The sequence below is a fragment of the Lytechinus variegatus genome, chromosome 4 (assembly GCF_018143015.1).
Source record: "Lytechinus variegatus isolate NC3 chromosome 4, Lvar_3.0, whole genome shotgun sequence".
Classification (NCBI taxonomy): domain Eukaryota; kingdom Metazoa; phylum Echinodermata; class Echinoidea; order Temnopleuroida; family Toxopneustidae; genus Lytechinus; species Lytechinus variegatus.
In genome coordinates this window covers 61576259-61599392 of record NC_054743.1, presented here as the reverse complement: position 1 = coordinate 61599392, position 23134 = coordinate 61576259, and the positions used below count along the sequence as shown (strand labels likewise).

General features: G+C 37.7%; 1 protein-coding gene across 1 annotated transcript in view; it reads left to right on the top strand.

Annotated features, from left to right (window-relative positions):
• LOC121413142 (midasin-like) overlaps nucleotides 1–23134 on the top strand; it is a 103328-nt gene that overhangs the window by 78569 nt on the left and 1625 nt on the right. The window contains 23 exon segments of the mRNA XM_041605906.1: nucleotides 222–357; nucleotides 889–994; nucleotides 2071–2186; nucleotides 2777–3083; nucleotides 3575–3675; nucleotides 5038–5252; nucleotides 6287–6467; nucleotides 6900–7074; nucleotides 7582–7743; nucleotides 8307–8444; nucleotides 9463–9601; nucleotides 11098–11322; nucleotides 11797–11891; nucleotides 12532–12673; nucleotides 13796–14043; nucleotides 15226–15453; nucleotides 15861–16100; nucleotides 17175–17372; nucleotides 18187–18507; nucleotides 19061–19176; nucleotides 19857–20031; nucleotides 21618–21691; nucleotides 22649–22763. Coding sequence (XP_041461840.1) covers nucleotides 222–357; nucleotides 889–994; nucleotides 2071–2186; nucleotides 2777–3083; nucleotides 3575–3675; nucleotides 5038–5252; nucleotides 6287–6467; nucleotides 6900–7074; nucleotides 7582–7743; nucleotides 8307–8444; nucleotides 9463–9601; nucleotides 11098–11322; nucleotides 11797–11891; nucleotides 12532–12673; nucleotides 13796–14043; nucleotides 15226–15453; nucleotides 15861–16100; nucleotides 17175–17372; nucleotides 18187–18507; nucleotides 19061–19176; nucleotides 19857–20031; nucleotides 21618–21691; nucleotides 22649–22763 — 3953 coding nt within the window.

Genomic DNA, 23134 nt, shown 5'->3' with positions numbered 1-23134 from the left:
CTGCTACTACTGCTACTACTACTACTACTACTACATCCACCACCACCACCACTACTATTTCTTTTTCTACAACTCTGACCAAGACAATGGTAAGTTACTGCTGCTCTTACATGTAGAGTGTACTTCTGCTGATGGAGCTGCTACTTTTGCTGGTGCAGCTACATGTACTACTGCTGTTACTTATGCCGATTGGGATTAATACATTTAATTTTTTTTCACAGGACTGTCCTACAAGAAGGGGTTACTTCGGCTCAATCAGACTGAGAAGAATCAACCAGAAAGCTTCCTATTCTTGCCTCCAGTTGACCTTCAGGCAACCTTCAAGTCATGTGATTCATCACCTGATCAGTGGCCTGTGTAAATATGCAATGATGTGATATAAATCAAATAATATTTCACTCATACTAGTATTGGGTTAATAAAAAAAGTTTGAAAACTTTAAGTAATTTATTGAAACTTAAATAACTGCTTTTATAAGAATACAGGAAAGCAATTTTCTTTTTCTCCTGAAATTCTGAAAAACTAAATGGATTGGAATGTCTAGATGAAAATGAAACAATTCTACAATATTTTTAATTTAAACTTGGCTATACTTTGTAGTTATATCATGCAGATATATTTTGACTGCTATATCTGCCAGAAACCCAAATAAGCTGACTTAATAACCTTTAATAACTTTACAGTTCTAAGATTCGAATGAAATGAAAAACTCTTGCATGTCTCAGGTGATAAGAACAATGTTGTACATGTATATATCCATGTATATGCTGTATACATGTGAATAAAAATTGATTACGATGATGATTATAAAAGATTTTAAAAAATAAATTAGAAACTAAAACAGAATATGATTTATAGCATCCTTAATTAATCTGTTTCATGTTGCAGGTCTACGTCACACATTTCTGAGACATGGCCAGGTTGTCATGAGTACTTCTTCAGATGTCAGGCTCGAAGGGCAGCCCTCAGAGATGCTGTAGCTAACCCATCTAAGGTATATCTAATATTATAATTATTCATGAAATAACAGTAGTGATTCTTGTCTGGGATATCATGTCTGTAGTATATGACACTCCTTGGGATAAATTGATTCTAAGTACCCATTAACCTGGATGGAGTGTGCAAACAAATAAATGCCTTGCCAAACGGGATCAAGGGTATTTTAATTCTAGTTAATTGTGATTTAGCCGTGAACCAGAATAGCCTGGTGGTTAAGTCGCTGCCCGGAAAGCAGTAGATGGCAGGTTCGAATCCCACTGGTTCCAATTTTTTCTGACTTATGACTTTCATTAAAGATCGAGCATGCGATCTTAATACATAGGAGTAATGCCGAAAATTTGTTTACAAATTGCCAAAGGATGTTATTGTCGCTGTGGAATGGAAACCCCAAACATTATGAACTATATCAAATCAGAGATGTATCCATTAGACCACTACACCTCTTCAATCTCAAATCTTAGGGATGTTTGTGTATATTGAATGAATTTTGTAATATGGCTACAGCATCAGTATGGTTTAAATGTGCTGCATCCTTATGTTCAAAACTAACCTGGAGAGGGGGCTTAAAATACTGCTTTATTTATTACTCTAGCCTGCATAATATTTTGTCTTATGGTTCACTGCTAGAAATTAATTTAAGGGTCAATTTTAGGTCATCAAATCAATCACAAGTGTTTTGATTAATTTCAAATTTGTAATTGATTCCAGGGGGGCGTTTCATAAAGCTCTTTGTAAGTTTAAAGTAACTTCAAGAACGAGTGGTGAACCATTCTTACGCGCTAAACCATCGTCAATGAACATTTTGCTGCATTACATTTACCACAAGAAATGTTCACCAGTTTTTCTTAAAGTCGCTCTTAGCTTACAAACTGCTTTATGAAACACCCACCCGGTCTGTTTCTTTCAACAAGTGTAAATTGATTTAGCTTTACTTAAAATTGATATATCACTTATGAATTCAAAACTGATATTTACAATTGATTGCAATTTTTTCTTGCAATCAATTGCAAGTATTTGTTGCAACACCCCTTAGTCTTCTATTTATTTGTTGCCTTCTCTTCTCTTGTGTAGGAGCTTGGTGTGGGGAACATTGAGAGAGTGAAAGGATTCACTGAACATCTTTCCGAACTGATGCTTGACCAGAGAAGAGACGTGGCTACCATGGCAACGGGCATCTCCCAACTGAGGTAAGAAGAATTTTTTGAAGATGAAAGGAACTCTGAACCTGTTTGATGGGACCAAGAGTCGTTCATCCTTCCGAAGAGAGAAACACTGACTGAAATAAATGTTGATGATTATTATGATAATACTGACGGTGGTGATGGTAGTGGTGTGGTGATGATGGCATTGATGATGATGATGATGGTGATGATGGTGGTGATGGTGGTGGTGATGATGGTGATGATGATGGTGATGATGATGATGGTGATGATGATGGTGATGATGGTGGTGATGGTGGTGATGATGGTGATGATGATGATGATGATGATGGTGATGATGATGATGGTGGTGATGGTGGTGATGATGATGGTGATGATGATGATGTTGATGATGATGATGTTGACGATGATGGTGGTGATGGTGGTGATGACGATGATGGTGATTATGATAATTATGATATTGATAATCGTCGATTATGATGATGGTCATGATGATAATGGTAATGATCATGATGATGATTTTAATTTTGCTGCTGATGTTGATGCTGATGATGATGCTGATGCTGATGGCGAGGGCATTATAAGGGTAAAGCATCTTGCTCTTGTTTTCTATTTAGGAACATCTTGACTGAGATGGAACATCTTCCTAAAAACTCTTCCTCAGCGAGAACAGAACACGCCTGTCACCTCCCACCTCAAGAGCAATCAGCAGCGTGGATTGCCAGGTCAAAGGTCACCATTGACCATTCACTACAAGCCATTCTCCAGTTCTCCACCATCTTAGACTGCTGCCCAGAGAGAGACGAGGTCGATGGTGACACCAAGACCAAGATCTTGAGTCCGGTTCCAGAGGAGAGTTTGACCAAGGCCGATCGATGCTTCAGGGGTGATCAAGTGTGGCTGGAAATCAAGACCAATATCAAGGTCAGAAGATAAAGGATATTTCTGAAACGGAATTGAACTTGCACTTCATCACAAAGATGTTCTTATCAAATTTATAATTTCAAAAATTCCATGTATATTAAGTCATTCCTTCATGTTTTCTAATATATTTTGTGCATGAACCAGTTATTGTAGTTAATCTTCCAAAATTTTACTGATTGTTAGTTGGGGGGGGGGGGAACAGCGTTTCAAATACATAGCTTGGAATGCGCAGGAGAGACAAAATGCTTACCTCTGCTATGATGGATGTAAAGATCAAATTCTTTTTATTTATTATTATCTATTTGTTTTCTCAGTCAATTTGATAGATTAACATTTTTCTAATTATTGAAATAGGACTTATACATGTATTTCAGCAATTGATGACATACATATATATTGATATATTTTGATGAATGTCTGACTTATTATTTTGAATCCATGTTAAGAGAAATATAGATTGAAACTTTTCTCTCTCGTTGGTCACCAACCAGGTCATCCAAGATTCGTTGGAGAGATTAAAAGCTGATCTTGATCCAGTTGCTCATCACATTGAACACTCCAACATGAAACAATCAGTCACACTCATTACATGGTAAGAAATGAGGGGCAATCCCAGAAAAAAAATTAACTGTTCTGTACATCTAAAATTTGTGTTTATTCATAATGTTTTCACGATAGAATGTATACTCTATAAATTCTTTGTTGTTTTGACAAATGTTGGCATGCAGTTATTTTGGGGAAAAGCCATTATATTTCCTTTTGTTTTGATAGATCTCAAATGGATTATAATGATTAGTTTTTGTCTCACCTGCATAACAGAGTGAGACTATAGGCGCCGCTTTTCTGACGGCGGCAGCGGCGTCAACATCAAACCTTAACCTGAGGTTAAGTTTTTGAAATGACATCATAACTTAAAAAGTATGTGGACCTAGCTCATGAAACTTGGCCATAAGGTTAATCAAGTATTACTGAACATCCTAATAGAGTTTCATGTCACATGACCAAGGTCAAAGGTCATTTAGGGTCAATGAACTTAGACCATGTTGGAGGAATCAACATCCAAATCTTAACTTGCGTTTAAGTTTTTGAAATGTCATCATAACTTAGAAAATATATGGACTTAGTTCATGAAACTTGGACATAAGGTTAATCAAGTATCACTGAACATCCTGCATGAGTTTTATGTCACATGACCAAGGTCAAAGGTCATTTAGGGTCAATGAACTTTGGCCAAATTGGGGGTATCTGTTGAATTCCCATCATAACTTTGAATGTTTTTCGATCCGATTCATAAAACTTGGACATAATAGTAATCAAGCATCAGTGAACATTTTGTGCAAGTTTCAGGTCTCATGATTAAGGTCAAAGGTCATTTAGGGTCAATGAACTTTGGCCGAATTGGGGGTATCTGTTGAATTACCATCATAACTTTGAAAGTTTATTGGTCTAGTTCGTTAAACTTGGACATTACAGTAATCAAGTATCACTGAACATCCTGTGCGCATTTCAGGTCACATGACCAAGGTCAAAGGTCAATAAACTTTGGCCGAATTGGGTGTATCTGTTGAATTACCATCATAACTTTGAAAGTTTATGGATCTGATTCATGAAACTTGGACATAAGAGTAATCAAGTATCACTGAACATCCTGTTCGAGTTTCAGGTCACATGATCAAGGTCAAAGGTCATGTAAGGTCAATGAACTTTGGCCATGTTGGGTTTTTTTGTTGAATAACCATCATATCTCTGTAAGTTTATTGGTCTAGTTCATAAAAATTAGACATAAGAGTAACCATGTATCACTGAACATCTTGTGCGAGTTAGAGTAGTTTTCAAAGTCAGCACTGCTGCTATATTGAACCGTGTGATGCAGGTGAGACGGCCAGAGGCATTCCACTTGTTACATTTAGAAATTGCATCTCTTTATTATTTTTTTATTATGAAATCCACACAGGGAAAGCATGGACATCTTGAAGCAGTGTCATACAGGCTTCACTGGGATGGCTGATATGTTGGGCAAGGTGGTAGAGGCATTTACACTGCCAGAGACTGGTGAACAAACACAGCTTGTCCAGTCTCTTGTGTTCATCATACAGTCCATCAGGAGCTGGAGTGTAGAGTTTGAGACAGGGCACCAGTCTCTTTGGGAGAGGTCTGTGCTTACACCAGGTGAGGCCCTTGCTTGTTTGTTTAACCCATAGAGGTACACCGCTTTCATGAGGCCAAGATAGATCTTATTTTGATCCTCAAATAGGCAGTAATAATTACCTAGGTCCAGAGGTAACATAATACAGATATAGTATATGTCTATATGAGTAACATCCATAAACCTTGTCAAGAAACAATAATGTGTAGCAACCCTTATATAGAGGAATACCCCTTTCATGAGGCCAAGATTCATCTGCTTTTGCTGCTCAAATTTGAAACATTCAATAATTTTCGCCAGATGTAACATTACAGAGCATATATCTCCATAGGTAACATCCATAAGCCTGGTCAAGAAACAATACTGGGTAGAAAGCCTTTTAGTGAGGAACAACCCTTTCATAATGTGCTTCTGCTTCTTAAATAAGCAACTGCCATCAATTTTCTATTGATTTTCATACTTTGAAAGAAATAAAATGTGGATATAACATGATTCAAATAATATGATTATATAGCAGGAATTAAATGAAAATTTGCCAAGTTGCATGTTTAATAGTAATTTTTTTTTTCATGATGTTGCCAATTTCTTTCAAATATTGTGTGCTTTCATCAAGGTGACTCAGAGGCTTTAGGTTGTTTGTTTATGCGGAACTCGTGGAGAGCATTTCATGAAACAAGTTATCAGTGATTTCACTGACTGTCATAAGCTACTGAAATCCTTTAGTGAACATGACTGTTTTCTTAAAAAAACTCCCCTGTTCCTGGGCAATGTGAAAGCAATCATTCTGTGTTTTGAATTAACTTTCTGTTATTTTAGGCAGAATATTAGAATTAAAAAGCTCTCTGTAAATGATTGCGTTTCAGATGGTCTAACTTTCAAAGTATATGATCTAGAAACACCTTAAATGTATTGACTGGATATTTGTCTGCTATCCTGTTTTGCATTTTTATGTGCCAGTACTTTTTTTTACCCACTTCTACCCATAGTTTAGTTTTTTATTTCTTGGTGGTAATAATGATGAAAGTATTTTGATGTTTGTTTATTTATGTTGTTTATTTACTCATGGCAGATGCAGATGTGGCCACCACCATGTCAGATGCAGTTTCTGATGCCAAACTGAAGATGGAAGAGACCATACGGTGTATATTACTTGGTGTCCAGTCCCTTGTGAAAACAGACCAAACCACTATGCCAGATGAAGAAGGAGATGCTAAGAACGAGACCTCAGAACAGAAAGGTAATAAAGATCGTGGAAATGTCAACTGAGATATCTGAGTATAGACAAAAGTTTGCTAATATATCTTATCAAAAACATGTAATAAGAATAAGAATAAAAATAATGATATCATATTTTCTTATAGAAGCCACTTCAGCTCCAAAAACCATTCTCCCAGCAGGCCCTGCTTAACATGATGTTATTATTACCCTGGCTTTAGCTTGGCTGTCTTCCTACCAGGTACCCATTTTTTACACCTGCTTTATAAACCACCTGTGCTGGACCACATGTTTGGTTTCTTTATTCACATTCCCCATTGTAACATTTATTTTGTTTATAAAAAGCCCACCTGTTTATAAATTCCAACTCTTGTCTCTTTAGAGTTGTGTTTCTACAGATTACAATGTAGTACACTATACAGTAGAACTAATTATAAGTGTTTTCTTAATTTCACAGAAGGAGAGGAAAGCGAACTCGATCTTGAAGGTCTTCTAGTCAAGAAGATTGTATCAGGGTTATCACATGACCAGAGGTCATTGGAGGTCAGTAAGGTCGTGACCTGTGGATCAGACCTTTTGAGTATCCTCTACAATCTGAGAGAAAGCTGCCGATCGGAGCAAGATGAACAGGTATGTGGAGTTTTTTTGTCCAGTCTAATTTAAAAAAAATGGTCCAAAAAGGCCCTCCAAGACCAAACATTAAGGAAAGCCTGTTGGCATTAGTAGAAAGGCATGATAATTTTAGAACACATTTTTTTTTATAGTTTTAGAAGTCTCGCTTATTGAAATTATGAGATAAGCTTCCCCCAATTTTTGTGTTATTGAATGCAATTCAGAAAAATTAAAAGTTATACATATTCATTACAGAACCTGTATTGTTACTGCCATTCTTTACAGTTTATCTCTGAAAGATATGTTATGTAAAGTAGTATTTTTAAACAATTCACAACTTCCCATTGTTATATTTCAACCTCTGACTTGTGGACATTGCTAGTACAGGAGTTGTAAACATTTAAAGATCTTCTTTATTCATGTTTATGAAATGAAGTCCAGACATGAATTATCATGAGTCCTAGAATAAACATCGTAAATAATATCAGGATTATTTGAAGGATTATCATCTCACTTGATATGCAGATTTTCAACGAGTGTTGCTCCATGGCGGCGAGTCTCATCCCCATGATGCAACAGTGCCTTGGCCTCGCCTGCGCGTTCCTTGACCACATGGTGGCAGCACACCGGGCGACCAGCAAACTTCTCTCTGTCCTCCTCTCGATCTTCACCGACCTTGCATCTCAGGTAAGAAGGGAAAGTTGGACTTTTTTCAGGTGAGAATTTCATAAAGAGATTTGTTATTGATTTTTCACTGATAATTGTTTTAAGCTATTGAAAAGCCGGCATCTGATTGGCTGAGAGCAAATTAGTCATTGATTTTCACTGCTTCATGAAACACTCCCCAAGAGAGCATTTCATGAAGATAATCTTTTGATTGCTGTTATAAGCTATTGAAAATCCTTGCTTCTGATTGGCTGAGGGAAAGTTAGTGAAAATCACTGAAAAATCTGTTCATGAAATGCTCCCCTTACCTCATGTCCTCCACAGTCGCAATGGGAGAGAAATATCCATTGACCTTGATTGCTGTCATGAAAAAATGTATTCAAATGAAGCGATAATAAGGGTGCAATTTACACCTTTTGTATTACGAAATGCATGAATGGTGCCTATACTTATTCACTGTCTCAATATGCTGTGCTCCACCGATACAAACCAGACAGCAGCGAGCCAGTGTGAGATCTAAAACATTCTTTTGACTATTAGATGATGAGGTGCATTGTGAAAGTCTTTCTCGTTTCTGTTTTCAGGGTTTCTGTCTTCCCGCTGAGTACTCGGACGAGATGGCAGGCGAGGGCGCTACAGAGTTTGAAGATATCGAGGGTGGGGGTATCGGTGATGGAGAAGGGACCAAGGATGTCAGTGATCAGATCGAGAATGAAGACCAGGTAGGTCTAACATATAAAGTTAAACTTGATATTTACAATCGATTGCAACATTTTCTACACAGTTTGTTGTATATTTGCAGTTATGTTTAATTAAAAAGTTGATTTTATCTATTATGTTACATGACACAGGTGAGAATAAGCTTAAGTTTTCAGATTGCCAAGTATGGAATTGTTTCACATTCCCAAAAGTAAAATTTGTTTTGCTAGTTTTTGACTTGAATGAAATAATGTACCTGTCCATTTTTTTATTCAGTCAAAGCTTTTATATTGTGGTTTCGTGATTTCATGACAAACTCCAAGTCAATGATATTCCTTGTCTTTAAGCATTTCATCTTGTAATTTTCATTCTAAACACGCATTATTGTATTTTTGCATACTCCTTATCATAGTATATGTTTATGTGTATTATTACTGTACATAATTCTACATTTTGATATCAGTGTAGGCTTTTTTTTCTTCTACTTGTGACTGATCTGTACAGCTTATTTCTTTATGAAAAAGGGGTAAATAAATAATAGTATTTGATGCAATTACCGTTGTGTTGGCTCAGTTGGTATAGAGCGTCGATCTCACAGCCGGGAGGTCAGGGGTTCAAACCCCAGACGCGTCAGACCAAAAGATGTTAGAAGATGGGAGTTTGCTGAGTTTTGGCGTTCAACAACTAAAGGGATAGAGCCTTGTCGATCTGGCACTGCACAGTGGCTGCCAGGCCCATGATCAATTGGGCAAAAATAAATTTTAGGAGTATTTCAATTCTGATATCTATTGCAAATGATAAAAAATGGATTAAATGGTATTGGTGGTGATTTTTTACCCGATTGCTAAGAAAGCATGAATGCTTGTAAGCAAGCAACCAGAGGACCGACTGATTAAGGTCCTCTCTGAAGGACCTGGTACTGAGGATTAATGCCTTTCCAAAGGGCACTAGCGCACCAAGTGTGAGTTGAACCCGGGTCACTGGAATACAAATCCCCTGCTCTATTGAATTAGCCATCGTGCCTCCTTTAAAATTGAACAGATACAAGATACCAAGATGCCTGGTGAGAAGGAGAAAGAAGAAGAAGATTTCAGCGAGCAGCCAGATCTGAAGGACGAAGAGCATGGTATTGAGATGTCAGAAGACTTTGAAGGCAAGCTTCATGATCAGGAACAAACAGGTAAGAAAATCTGTAAAAGAATCTAATGTGTTCAATCAAATTTTTTTTTAGTAATTTTCACAAATTTTGGAAAAAAAATGAATACAATCAATATCCGTATAAAATCAGTTACAATAGATCATACCGAGGAAATTTGAAATGCTTGGGGATTGACAAAGGCGGTATTGGCCGATCAAGGGCAATCCCCGATGAAAAAATACATGAAATACATTAGTACATACATGTACAGGTAATGAAACCGAATTAGCTCATAAATAAAGGGGAGGGAGAAGCAAAAAACCCCAACAAAGCTTTAAGGATTAAGTAGGGGAAGTTTATATTTATGTTTGAAAGAGTGTTACATCCTGACCTCCCAAATTATTTTTTACTCTGGGTTGCATCAGAGGCTTTCCCTATGTTCCCTAAATATGTACAAAAAGTCATCTTTATACAGTATATGGATGTCATTTATAATCTTTATTTTGTTTTGCAGATATCTGTACTTTAAAGGATAAGTTCACCCCAACAATAAGTTGATTTGAATAAAAAGAAAAATCCAACAAGCGTAACACTGAAAATTTCATCGAAATCGGATGTATGAGAAAGTTATGACTTTATAAATTTTCACTTAATTTCACACAACAGTTATATGCACATCTTGGTCGGTATGCAAATGAGGGGACTGATGACATCATCCACTCACTATTTCTTTTGTATTCTATTATACATGTATGATATATTCTGATTTTCTCCATCTTGTCATGGGAAATCGAGTTTTATTCCTCAGTGAACATGTGGAATTAACATTGTTGAACATTATGTAGTTCAGTCAAGTTTTACATTGTCAATTTTGTAAAAATTGAAATATTGTATAATTCAAACAATAGACAAAAGAAATAGTGAGTGATGAACATCATCGACTCTCATTAGCATGTCACTCAGTTGTGTATATAAGTATGAAGACTTGTCCTGGGTGTCTATTCCATATGAGAAGTTGTGAATCTCTCAAATTATCTTGGATTTGACAGTTTGTAGAATGAAGTTGATACAGAGAGAAAAGCAAGGCTTGGACAGAAATATTGTTTAGTAAAAAAAAATGTAATATCCCCATATATAATACACCAAACCTTGTAATTTTATCACTTTAGTAGTCTATTGTAAATGACAGAATTGTGAATCTTTCAATATGTGTAATATTATTTTTAATAAAACCTGGGTTTTACTTAAGTCTTATTAAGCATTTTAATCCACACCTCTATAGAATGCTAGGTTTCATTTTTTTCCTTATTCAACACTCATTAAAAAATGATGTACTGCAGAATTCTTTGAAATTAGTGTTATGCTCACATTATTTTTTTTTTTAAAGGAAATATATCTGGTGAATGAGCTACATGTAGCTAGTGGTACTCCATGGGCTGAGTTACCCTCGGGTGAATTGAATCAGTGTCGTGAGAATACCACACACTATTTTTTTTTCAATTATTTATAATTTTTTCCTTTTTCCCCCCCTTTTTTAGAAGGAGACCAAGAGAATGAGGATAAAGATGAAAAGGGAGAGGAGGAGCTGGACAAACAAATGGGGGATGTAGATGGACCGGAATCTGATAAACTTGATGAGAGGATGTGGGGAGATGAGGAAGAGGAGGAGGAAGATGGAGAGAAGAGCAAAGAGAAGGAAGACGAGTTTGGAGATGGTATGGATGAGGAAGAATCAAGGATGGTTGCTAAGGATGAGAATCAAGGTGAGTATTCATAGCCATTCTTAAAAAAATAGTTGTCAATAAATTCTGATTCTTTAATCAATAATAATTTATAGTAATTTCTGTTTTATTTGTTACATTATTATATGTTTCTCTGTAGTTTTTGTCTTCGTTGCATAGCAGAGCGCCGCCTTTCTGACTATTGCGACGGCGTCAACAACACTAAAATCTTAACCTATTTGAAATTAATCTCAACCTTGTTCATGAGACTCGGACATGATGGTGATCAAGTATAACTGAACATCCTGCCAGCGATTTAGGTCACATGACCAAGGTCAAAGAGAATTTAGGGTCAATGAACTTAGATTTTGTAAGGGGATATCAATGAAATCTTAACAAAGGTTAAGTTTTATATTGATCTTGTTGATGAAAGTTGGACATAAGAGTAAGACTTGGTGGATAATTGTCCCTTTTCTTTTGTCAACTTGTGATTTTATTTCTTTTTTTATCTTGTAGGTGATGCGGAGGGAGATGATAAAGAGGATAAGAAGGAGAGAAAGGAGAACAACGAAGAGCCTCCTGACCCTAATAACCTGGAACCTAAGGATGAGGTAGGTCTTCCATTTTATTTCTAACACAAGTTGTTGAGATACATGTATCTTCAGATCACACTTGATTAGATGATAAATATTGCATAAATGGGTTCTGTGATTTCAAAGTAAGTAGAACATATTTTTGCACCAGTAAAAGATGGATCAACTGCGCCATTGAATAGGAAACTAGATAAATCAGCACCTTATAACTGCTATATATCATCATTATCTCATTTGCATCATACTTGGCAAGTTAAAGTTGAATAATATATAAATCAATGATTAGGAAATTTGTCTTGTTTTCAGTGACATCTTCGAGTAAGCAATCTTTATTTGCTGGGTAGAAGCCAAGGATGTCTGTAGAGAAATAATATGGCCTTTAGATTTTAGCCATGCATAGGCCTACAGTGTCGGCATATTTTCACTCAAATGCTGTACAAATACTGTGAATCATAATTTTTTTCATGGTTATTTATATATGTGCACTTGCACAGGTAGATTGATTTGACATTTTCACTTCAAGAAATGTTATATTCCTGGTAATGATAGCATATACGATATTGTGTAAGAAATACCTTAGTAATATCCTAAGTAATCCAAGAACGTAGAAAAAATCTGTCCACATAATTTATTTTTTAATTTCACGTATCTGTTGCAGAGTGAATTCAACGATGATGAGGTTGACCCCAGAAAGGCCAACGACCCACCTGCAGCACCTGAACCAGGTGACCTTGACCTTCCTGATGACCTTGACATGGATAAGGAAGAGAAGATGGATGAAGGGGAGGAGAATGCCGAAGGTACATGTGTATTATAATAGAGAAAGTTGTCTGTTAAAAATAATGATACTACTCCCCCATGAGTGGAGAATGCATATGTTTACTTTCCCAATGACTTTGATATGGATGAGGTTGATAAGATTGATGAGGAGGAGGAGAACACTGAGGTTATTAAAAAAGAGAAATGTATCGCAATATATTATTGATGATGATACTCACCAGTGAGTGGGGAATGATGCTCATTGCCCTTCCTGATGACTTTGATATGGATAAGGTCTATAATTTGGATTGAGGGGAGGCCACCTCTAAACGTATAATAATAACAACACGAGAACGGTCTCTTGTTAAATTTATGCTACTTCCCAGGGAATGCAAAATGTACGCACATTGACCTTCTTGATGATATTGACACAGATAAGGATGAAAAGATGATCACAGAAAATGCCTCTTCTTATTTGTTGACAGATTTTGATTTTTTTCTTCCATCTGGTAGAGCTGCATGAGGTTCACCAAACTTGTACATGAAATTTTGAAATTTTGTCTGGAAAATTATTTATGCTAATTTATGCAAAGTTTATTCATAAATCACAAAAAATGTTTTTTCTTCTTTATTTGTTGATCAATTTCATTTTTGTTTTCTTTATATGAAAGCTCGAGGTGGTGGTACAAAATTTCAACGCAGAATTTTGAAATTCATTAAATATGCTAATTTATTCATATATTTTAAAAACTCACAAAAATTACTTATTTATTTGTTGATTGATATTGATTATTTTTGTTCCATCTGAGAGCTACATGAGGTTCACCTAGGTTTTACACAGAGTCAAGAAATTTTGACTAGAAAGTTATTTATGTTTAATTTATATGAAATTTATTCATAGATCACAAAAAAATGATCTACATGTATGTCATTTCTTCATCAATTTCTATTCTATATCTTCAATTTGTGTCACCAATATAATTTACTACAGTGTCAACTGGGCTGAAATTAAAATTGTGTTAAATTTCGTTGCGAGATGCCGGATGAGCTCCACATCATTGATGTGCTAGTTTCTGCTATTTTAACAACAAACTTTTTGTCATGGTGAACTTCCCCTTTTAAGTCGTATTTCATCCTATGTCTTCCCCTCCCTGATTGATCAGAATCAAATCCTTTGGACATTGAGGAGGAGAGGTTTGATGAGGCACCGAAGGACAAGGAGGAAGACCAAGAAGGGGAAGGAGAAGAAGGCAAGGAGGATGAGAAGATGGAAACAGGAGAGAATGGTGGTGAAGATGAAGGCGCCAACCAAGAGGAACCTGTTGCAATGGAGACAAATGAAGAGAATCGGGAAGATGGAGACGGTGACGAAGAGGGGATGGGAGATGACAAGAAGGGATTCGAAGACAAGGTGAGAGCTGAATACTTGCTTCATAAAATACTGTGAAAAATATTATTGCGAGGACCCAGAAACACAAAGTGTAGATAATGATGATATGAATGATTTTTAAATTGCTTGATGATGATGATCATCCACAGCATTTATCTTGCTCCGTTCAGGAGTTGAGAGAGAAATTTGCCGCATATTTCTTGAGAAAGTTGGACCGTTTTCGTTAATTCTTCCCCCGCTTTTGCCATACAGTTTCGTTTTTGAAGCATCACAGTCACATTACAGTACACTAGCACTCTGCGCTGTCTGCGTCTGCGCACAATGTCGACCCCAAGTTAGATATTGGCCTGTCCTCTGCAATGATAGATGGCGCACTGTATTGTGAATCCATCAAATTGAGAAGTAAGGGACGATTTGAATATTTCGATACTGTCAGAAGGGAGAGTACACAAGAGAAAAGGAGTTCAATCATTCTTTATTATTCTAACCTGTAGGACTGAAATGCACCTTGGTTGAAAAAAATTATTGAGAAAAATTAAACAAATCATTGAATACAAAAATTGTTTATGATAAAAAGATTGTATGACAAAATGTCAGTCTTTTATTGTAATGTAAGATACTGTAAGGTACAAACAATAAAGCAATATTGACTGACTTAGACGAGGGTGATATCAATTTTTTGAGGGCGATATATATTTTGCCCCCAGGCCAATCAATATTGCTTTTTTCAACCAAATCAGGCATCTCGAGCAAAAATTGTTAAAATTCAGATATTTCAGAGTTTAAGAATGGGAATCTATTTTTGTCATGTTGAGCAGACTGGGCCTCTAAACTTTACCATTGTGACGTACTTGAAATTTTTTAAAATGACGCGTCCCCGGCCGGGGACACAGTGTCCAGCGTTTTCTCAACTGGATTAACACTGTGATGTATTGCACCGCGCGAATCAAGGACGCGTAGAATATGCGGATGTTACTCTCTGCCTTATTGCTCGCTACATTTCCACACATTTTCTCGTGGACTTTCCTGGACGGGCAATAAATTTGTCCGTGGTTAAACAAGCGGAAACTTATTGATCACAGTCTTAATCAAGCAACAATGTATTAAAGTTGCCCTGCTCAGATGTCCGATACAGTTAATGATACGTAGTATTTGGAGGTGTTAGTACATTTAACATGACAACAAATTCTATATCTCTCAAAGGGAGAGGAAGATGAGAACGAAGAAGAATCCAAAGATGAGGAGGAAGGGATCGACTATGCCCCGGATGAATCCCATGATACGGACCAAGCCCCTCAAGGATCGGAGGCCATGGCTAGGTCCAAGGCTTCCAAAGACATGGTCCAGGCACCGGACGACGAGGATCCACTGAAGGAACAGGAACAGAAGAAGGAGGAGGCGGGGAAGTCGGGAGAAGATGCTGAAGAGGATGTAAGTGGTTTCTGCATCAATTAGTGGAAGGGGAAGTTCACCCTGACGATAAGTTGAATAAAAGCGGAAAAATAGGAAAGTGTTGGTAAAGGTTTGATGAAAATCACTCAAAGAATAGTTGATATACGTGTTTTCCTCCAGCAAGAAATTTATCCAAATCGTGCTGCATTCAACCCAGGTGAGGTGAATGGGTACACAGCAGGATTAATTCCTTGAATGCACTGAGCGCTGGAAGGCAGCTTGAGTAATATAGGAGCGCCTTGAGCACCTAACAAGATGGATACGTGCACTATACAAATCCTTTATTATTTTATTTTGTTATTTCAGCAAATCATTTGGTGGGGAAAAATATCTCTCTTTTATAACACCAATTAATTGTTTTTACTTTGTGTGAACATGACTTTCAGAAGCACAAATCAGGTACTGCCGAGTCACGTCAAGACCAGAAAGGTCACGAGGGGTCAGCGACCTCGGAGGTCACCACCCAGGAGCAGAGCGCCAGGGAGGAGAGCAGAGAAAGCAAGAAGCCCAGCCAATCAGATAGCAAGAGAAGTCTTGGCTCCACCCAGGAAAGATACAACAAACGTCTGAAGACGATGGATGCCAGCGAAGAGACTGAGAAGAAAGATACTGGCAAGGAGAAAGAGGTATGTCAAGTGGTTAATTTTCTGATATCACCAAGGATATAGTTAGATAGATAGGTAAGTAGGTAGGTAGATAGATGGATGGATGGATAGATAGGTGGATGGATGGATGGATAGATAGAGACGTAGGTAGAAATAAAGATGGGAAGGTAGATAAATCGGTAGGTGGGGGTTTGATATACGGAATGATGGATGGATCGATAGATAGATAGGTAGATAGATAAAATGGTTTATTTAAAGAACATCGCAGCCTATGGCAGAATTGAGATCAATTTTTACAAACATGCAAGTTGCATACAAAGTTTTCATACAAAATAGTTTACACAGAACAAATATGTAAATTATGTGATCGTTGAAAATATAGCAGTGGAGAAAAAGAGGAATGTAGTTGTAGGTGAATGAAAAGAAAGAAGGAAACCAGATGAACATAAATTGAAGTCATGAAGGTGTAAGCCAGTATAAAATGGAGAGGATGGAAAGGAGAGGAGAGAAAAAGAGGAGAAAGCAGAAAGAAGAAAAGGGAGAGAAATGAAGAGATTATGTTTATCAAGGCTAAATGTAAATGACAAAATGCAATGTATTAAGTGGTGAGGCATATTCAGTATGATGAATCGTGTCTCTCGCAGAGTCCTACCACACTTCCAGTCCTTTGTAACATACATGTAGGCCAACAATGCCCAGTCCAATATCAGTCACTTAAAAAAAGTAAATCATGAGGTATTTCATTTACCTGTATTAACTGTATTAATGAATGAAATACAATGCTTTGAATCTAGTAAATGGATGTTTATCCTTGTTGCTATGTCTGCCAAGCTTGTAGAAGACGTAATGAATGTAGACGTTTGTTTTAGAGTGATCTTTGTGTAATCGTTACGGATACAATCTCAATATTTTTAACTTGAATTTTTATTTCTTTTGGCTTTCAATGCTGATAGGTATCCAGCCTCATACCTTGTAAAAATTGGAAAGAATTATAATTCCTCATTAATACATACTTAGTCAATTGAGAGATTATGAATATCAATCTCAATTGCTGCCTGTGGTAAATTTTTCGTTCGCATTTCTTGATTTCCTAAGAATGAAACAGAGAAATCCGATCTGTACGAGCATCTCGCCGACTCGGAGGCACACCACGACGCCCAGACAATGGATGCAGCCACCGAAGAGCAGATGAAGGAGAAGGAATCGGTTCCCACAGCAGGAGACGAGGGAGATGAAGAACTGGAAGATGGTGATGAGGAGAAGATGAAGATGGAGGCGGAGAAGGAAGAAGAGGTGGGTTTAGGAAATGGAAGCAACTTTGTTTGAATTTAAATCCAAGTTATCATTTTTTGGAGGAAGTCTTAAAGATCTAGAAGAATTGTCATATGATCATTCTTGCATTTCATGAATACATGAAAGTGTCAGAAGGCCAAAAATAGTTTTCAAAGATGCTTATTAATGATGGGGAATACCTAACAGCAGGAGGGAGATGATACAGGAAAGTGGCAGGAAGAGGATTATTCAGATACCAAATGACCAGACCCTTTTTGTAGCTCTTGTAAAAGTGTGGTCTGGGACCACAGAAACTGACGTTTAGACAACAATTTGGCAAAAGGCCAAATTTTAATTCCCACAATATTTTGTGACCAGAATCTCAATAATTTTGAATGATTTTTAACAGGAGATGATGGGGGAAAATGGGATAGGGGATGGGGAAGTGGGGGAAAAAACTTTTTTTCTTATGAAATATTTTGATTTTTCAAACTTTTCTGCCATTACACATACAGTATAACGAAATTGCAAATGACAGTATAACGAAATTGCAAATAGATGAAGTCTTGCCCTTTGACATGGCATAATAGATTAATATTTTTTAAATTTTCTCCAAAGTTTGAGAGACAATGTTTTGCCACCACAGTGACAGCATGGGCCATTGATATCATAGGGTAACCTGTAACTTTATTAAATGCTTTTCCCACAGCAACTAAATCCACTCCAAACCGACCGATGCCATGCCACCGAAAATAATGGAATAACTTTTGTCGGTCTGGAGTTTGTTTCTTTGGTGTGCCTGTAGTATAGTGCCATCTCTGACCTTTTCCCACAGAACCCTACAGTCAGTGATGAGCTTCCATCGCACACCCTGCTCACCGCCTCCGACAGCACCAAGCTGGAAGCCCCGCCCACCGATGCCAACCCAGACACCAAGGACAAGGACCAAGCCCCACAGGATGAAGATGCGGGAGAAGATGATGACACCATGGAAACGGAGGCGGGAGGAGAGAGGCCGACGGAATCCACCATCCATACCGTCGTGGAGCACCTGGGTCAGGGAGCAGGAGCGGTGATGGATCCGGAGGAGGTGGAGAAGCTCCGGAGGGAGATGGAGGAGCAGTTGGCGTTGATGAATCGCCATGGCGATGGAGAGGTAGATGAAGATGATGTGTTATTGAAGTATTTGAAGGCTGTCACTTGTAGGCTATGGGTTTTCAAAGTTTCTTCAGGGGTCCGGAAATAGCCCCCAAAAAGCCGAGGAATGTGAAAATCAATTTTTCAGTAGCAACAGACTGGAAGGTTGGGCACTTAGCAAATTTTTGGCGGGAAGTCATTGTGAATAATGAATTCGACACATTTGCTATCGATAACAAATCACACTCTTAAAGGCTTTATAATTGTGGTACTTGGATGATATGAGTGACATTTATTAGTTTATACTTGTGTAGGTCACATGTGTATGTGCTTTGGAAATTCAAGGAAATGCTTTCAATTTATACCAAGGGTTTCTGTACCATGTGTCAATGTAGTTCTTTGAAGTCCATTGCTATGACCTGAAAAAAAATTATATGACTGAAATCCACTTTACTGGCAGTATATTTGTGTGTTATGAAAGAGCCTCTAGGAGATATGTTTGAAATTTGACTTTTGCAAACTTTAATGTATTTATCACACTTTTCTCTATGTGTTGTTGTTTCATCTTTCAGGGTGACGAAGCTGAGAAGATGTGGCAATCCTGTGAGTCGGTGACCTCATCCTTAGCTAGGGATCTTTGTGAGCAACTCAGACTGGTCTTGGAACCAACCCAAGCATCCAAACTCAGGTAATGATGACAATGATCTGCCATCGCTGTTGAGGACATTATTTTATCACTTGGTGATTGAACATCTCGGTGCTGTTCCAAATAATATGTCAAGGTTCAAGATGTGTGTACATGTATTCACATCCTTGGCACTGTTGCATAAAAGTTACCATTACGGTAACTTTGCCATCCAATGGTAACTATCATGGAATCCTTGATTTTGATTGGTAGTTTCCACTGAACGGTAAAGTTACCATAATGATGACTTTTATGCAACGGTACCCTAGAAGACTGATTTTGCTATTAAATTTCCCCAATTTTGGCTCCAGTAACTCAGCTTTAATAGACACTTTCTACTTGACTTCTGTGCGAACCATTGTCTTTTGTTGCCTTTTAATTAGTGTCTTTATTGGGACTTATATGTACTGTATTTGTCCCACAAGCACATTTGCAGATGAGATAATCAAAAAGAAAAACCAACTAAAATAATACATTTTGATCCATTATTTCACAACTTTTTGATAGCTCAATCTTTTGGGACCAACAATATCTGTTTTACTCAAGTAGAGATTTTTCTTAGAAGACGTACAACACATGGTTTGCACAATAGGGTGAATGTTTGACTTACGGAAAGTCGACTCATGCAAGCTTACCTGCAATTTGTTATTCTTTGAATTTTGTTTTCTGACTTCTCTTTGTAGGGGTGATTTCCGGACCGGGAAGCGCCTGAACATGAGGAAGGTGATTCCGTACATCGCTAGCGGGTTCCGCAAGGACAAGATCTGGCTGAGGAGGACCAAGCCTAGCAAGAGACAGTATCAGATCATGCTGGCAGTGGATGATTCCTCCAGTATGGCTGATAATAGGTCTAAGAGGGTAAGTGGTGGTGGACGTGGTGGTAGTGTTTGTGGTGGTGGTAGTGGTGGCAGTGGTATTGGTAGTGATATTGATCCAAGCCTGGCAAGAGACAATATCAGATCATGTTGGCAGTTGATGATTCTTCCAGCATGGCTGATAATAGGTCTGAGAGGGTGATGGTGATGATGGTAGTTGTGATGGTGGTGATGGTGGTAGTGGTATTGGTAGTGATCCAAGCCTAGCAAGAGACAGTATCAGATCATGTTGGCAGTGGATGATTCCTCCAGTATTGCTGATAATATGTCTAAGAGAGTAAGAGATGGGGGTGGTGGTGGTGGTGGTAAGTGGTGGTATTGCTAGTGGTGGTGATGGTAATGGTGATGGCATTGATATTTGTAGTGATTGTGATCCAAGCCTCGTTATGGACGAGACAGTAATGGATCATGTTGGCATTGGACAGTTTATCCAGTATGGCTGATAATAGGTCTAAGAGGGTTAGAGATGTTGGTGATGGTGGTGGTAGTGATCCAAGCCTAGAAAGAGACAGTATCAGGTCATGCTGTCAGTGGATGATTCCTCCAGTATGGCTGATAATAGGTCCAAGAGGGTAAGAGGTAATGCTGATGGTGGAGGACGTGGTGGTGGAGGAGGAGGTGGTGATGGAGGTGATGGTGGTAGTGATGATGGTGGTGGCAGTGATAGTGGTGGGGGTGGTGCAGACGTACTATAAATATATATTAGATAGCCAAGACAGATAGCCAAGCGCGATTGGTCAATTGCGCGTCACGTGATATGATCGAAATCCGTGTATTTTCCCAGCCGGTCCACCTTCGATGAATATATTGACCAACCGGTCCGTGAATATATTTTTCTACGCGTATGGCGCCCTCTTGTGGATAAGATGTTACCAACTACACGGAAATAAAATATGTGGGACTAAAGTGTCTGGACTGGACTCTAACTAAGATCTAGGGCTAGGCCTAAAACAAACTAGATTTGATTAGAAAAGGGCCATTCACTGCATTAGAGAAGTAGTAGACTAAAGTTACATCTAGATCTATACCAGTTCCATCAATCACTGTGACTATCGACGTAAACAACAGGCTGCACGCATCGTTATGCCACTTTTATCTACATCATTAAAGGCTATCTAATATAACAGATATTGACTGACGGGATGTGTAAAAAAACATTCTTTGGACCGCCTAAAGGATTAATATTTCCCCTCGTGATCATATTTTCCCTCAGCGCTGCGCGCTTCGGGGAAAATATAACCCCTCGGGAAAATATAAATCCGGCAGTCCAAAGAATATTTATATTACACACCCCATTAGTCAATATCTGTTTATTATTTATTATTTTTCATTTATGGCGTCACACCATAATGCATTACATCATTGCCTCACTCAAGCCACGTATAGCTCTTCTTGCGCTGGTGGAGACAGGGTTTCTTGAATCTCGAGATTAATCGCAAAGAGGGCCGATCGGGCTAAAATCTTGTGGTTGAGAAAACTCGGGGCTTGTGCAGCTATGCCTAATGTCTATCCGTTTTTCTCTGATAGTTTATGCCTTCTTTTCTGTATTTTTTCTTTTGTACCAACTAGCTTGCCTTTGAATCCCTTGCTGTGATCAGCAATGCACTGACATGGCTAGAAGCAGGACAACTGGCAGTCTGCAGGTATGTTTAATTTTGTATTTGAATGAGTCACAAATATTTTGTCTAATTCCGCAACTGAGGATGAACATAAGCGTGCTCATAATTTATTGTATTACCAAAATGGAGTGCATCAACAAAAATGATTGATATTTAATGGCTTATTTCATAATTTACCAGACTTATAGGGTATTAAGGAACGAAATTTACAATAATTTGCAATTTAGCAGTATCACCAATGATAGATCAATGATTATAGCAAAGCATTCTTTGCTCTTTGTTGATCCGTCCCCCAAAAGAAAGACCCCATATCAGCAGTTCAGTGCAAATTTACAATCAGTTACAAAACCTCTATATAAATTTTTTTACCCCAAATCAGCAAGTAATTGATCATACGTTTCCTGCATCACCCCATTTGAGTGCTACCTGACTCTGTAAATGCTTACATGTATGTCACTACTGTAGGTGTGAATTTACTGAGTTACAATAATTGGATTTGATTTGTCCCTCATTGTAATATTGACTGCTTGAGGTCATAATTACATGTATTCTCACATTCCGTCAGTAAATTTCTACCTGTTTGACCCACCTCTCACTAACTCTCTTGTTATTCATCTCTTCCTCACACCCTCTATCACTGTTTTGTTCCAGATCCTGTTTGATGTTGCCTGCCTCATATCTTAATCCCTCTTGGCTTGAGGTCTTTCTTTGGCCTTACACCTACTTCCCTTTGTGTCTGCCTACTCCTTTTCTTTCTTCCCCTTCATTAACCTGATTGGTCATCTCTTCTCACTAATGCCCCTTTTGTCTCCTTGTTTCTAGTGTTGCTGTTGGATGTTTGTGGTCTTTATCATGGTTGTTCCACTTTATATGTTTGTCATTTTGCCTCCGACGAAGATTCTGCTAGGATCGAAAGCTTAGGCCCCTTTTGACTCTAGTAAATTTCTTTATTATTTGCATATTACTTTTCTTTGGTTTCAGTTTTGGGGAGTCGGTGAAGCTCCTGCACCCGTTTCATGAACAGTTTTCCGACCAATCAGGATCGAGTATTCTCAGACAATTCACGTTTGCCCAGAAGAAGACAAAAATTGCTCAGGTAAATATTCCTCTTAACCTTGATTTCCTTTTTTGTACTGTGGAAAAACTGTTGGATCTTAAATGATTTTCTACGCATTTATATGTACTTTAAAACAAAACAATTTATTCTAGAAATGAAGGAATTTCATGTTTTATGACAAAATTTTCTGGATGATTTTTCAGCTCATGGATGAGCACCAATTAGATGTCTTGTTCCTATGATTATGAGTAAAGCACACTTTTTGAAAGGAGATGTTTTTAATGTCATGAAAGAAGCTAAAAATCTAATTTCAGCTGACCTCAATATTACAAGTTTTTTGTCCTACAGATTTGCAATCAGATATGTTATGGAAAAGATAAGTATCCTTGCTGCATGTATAGACACTTTAC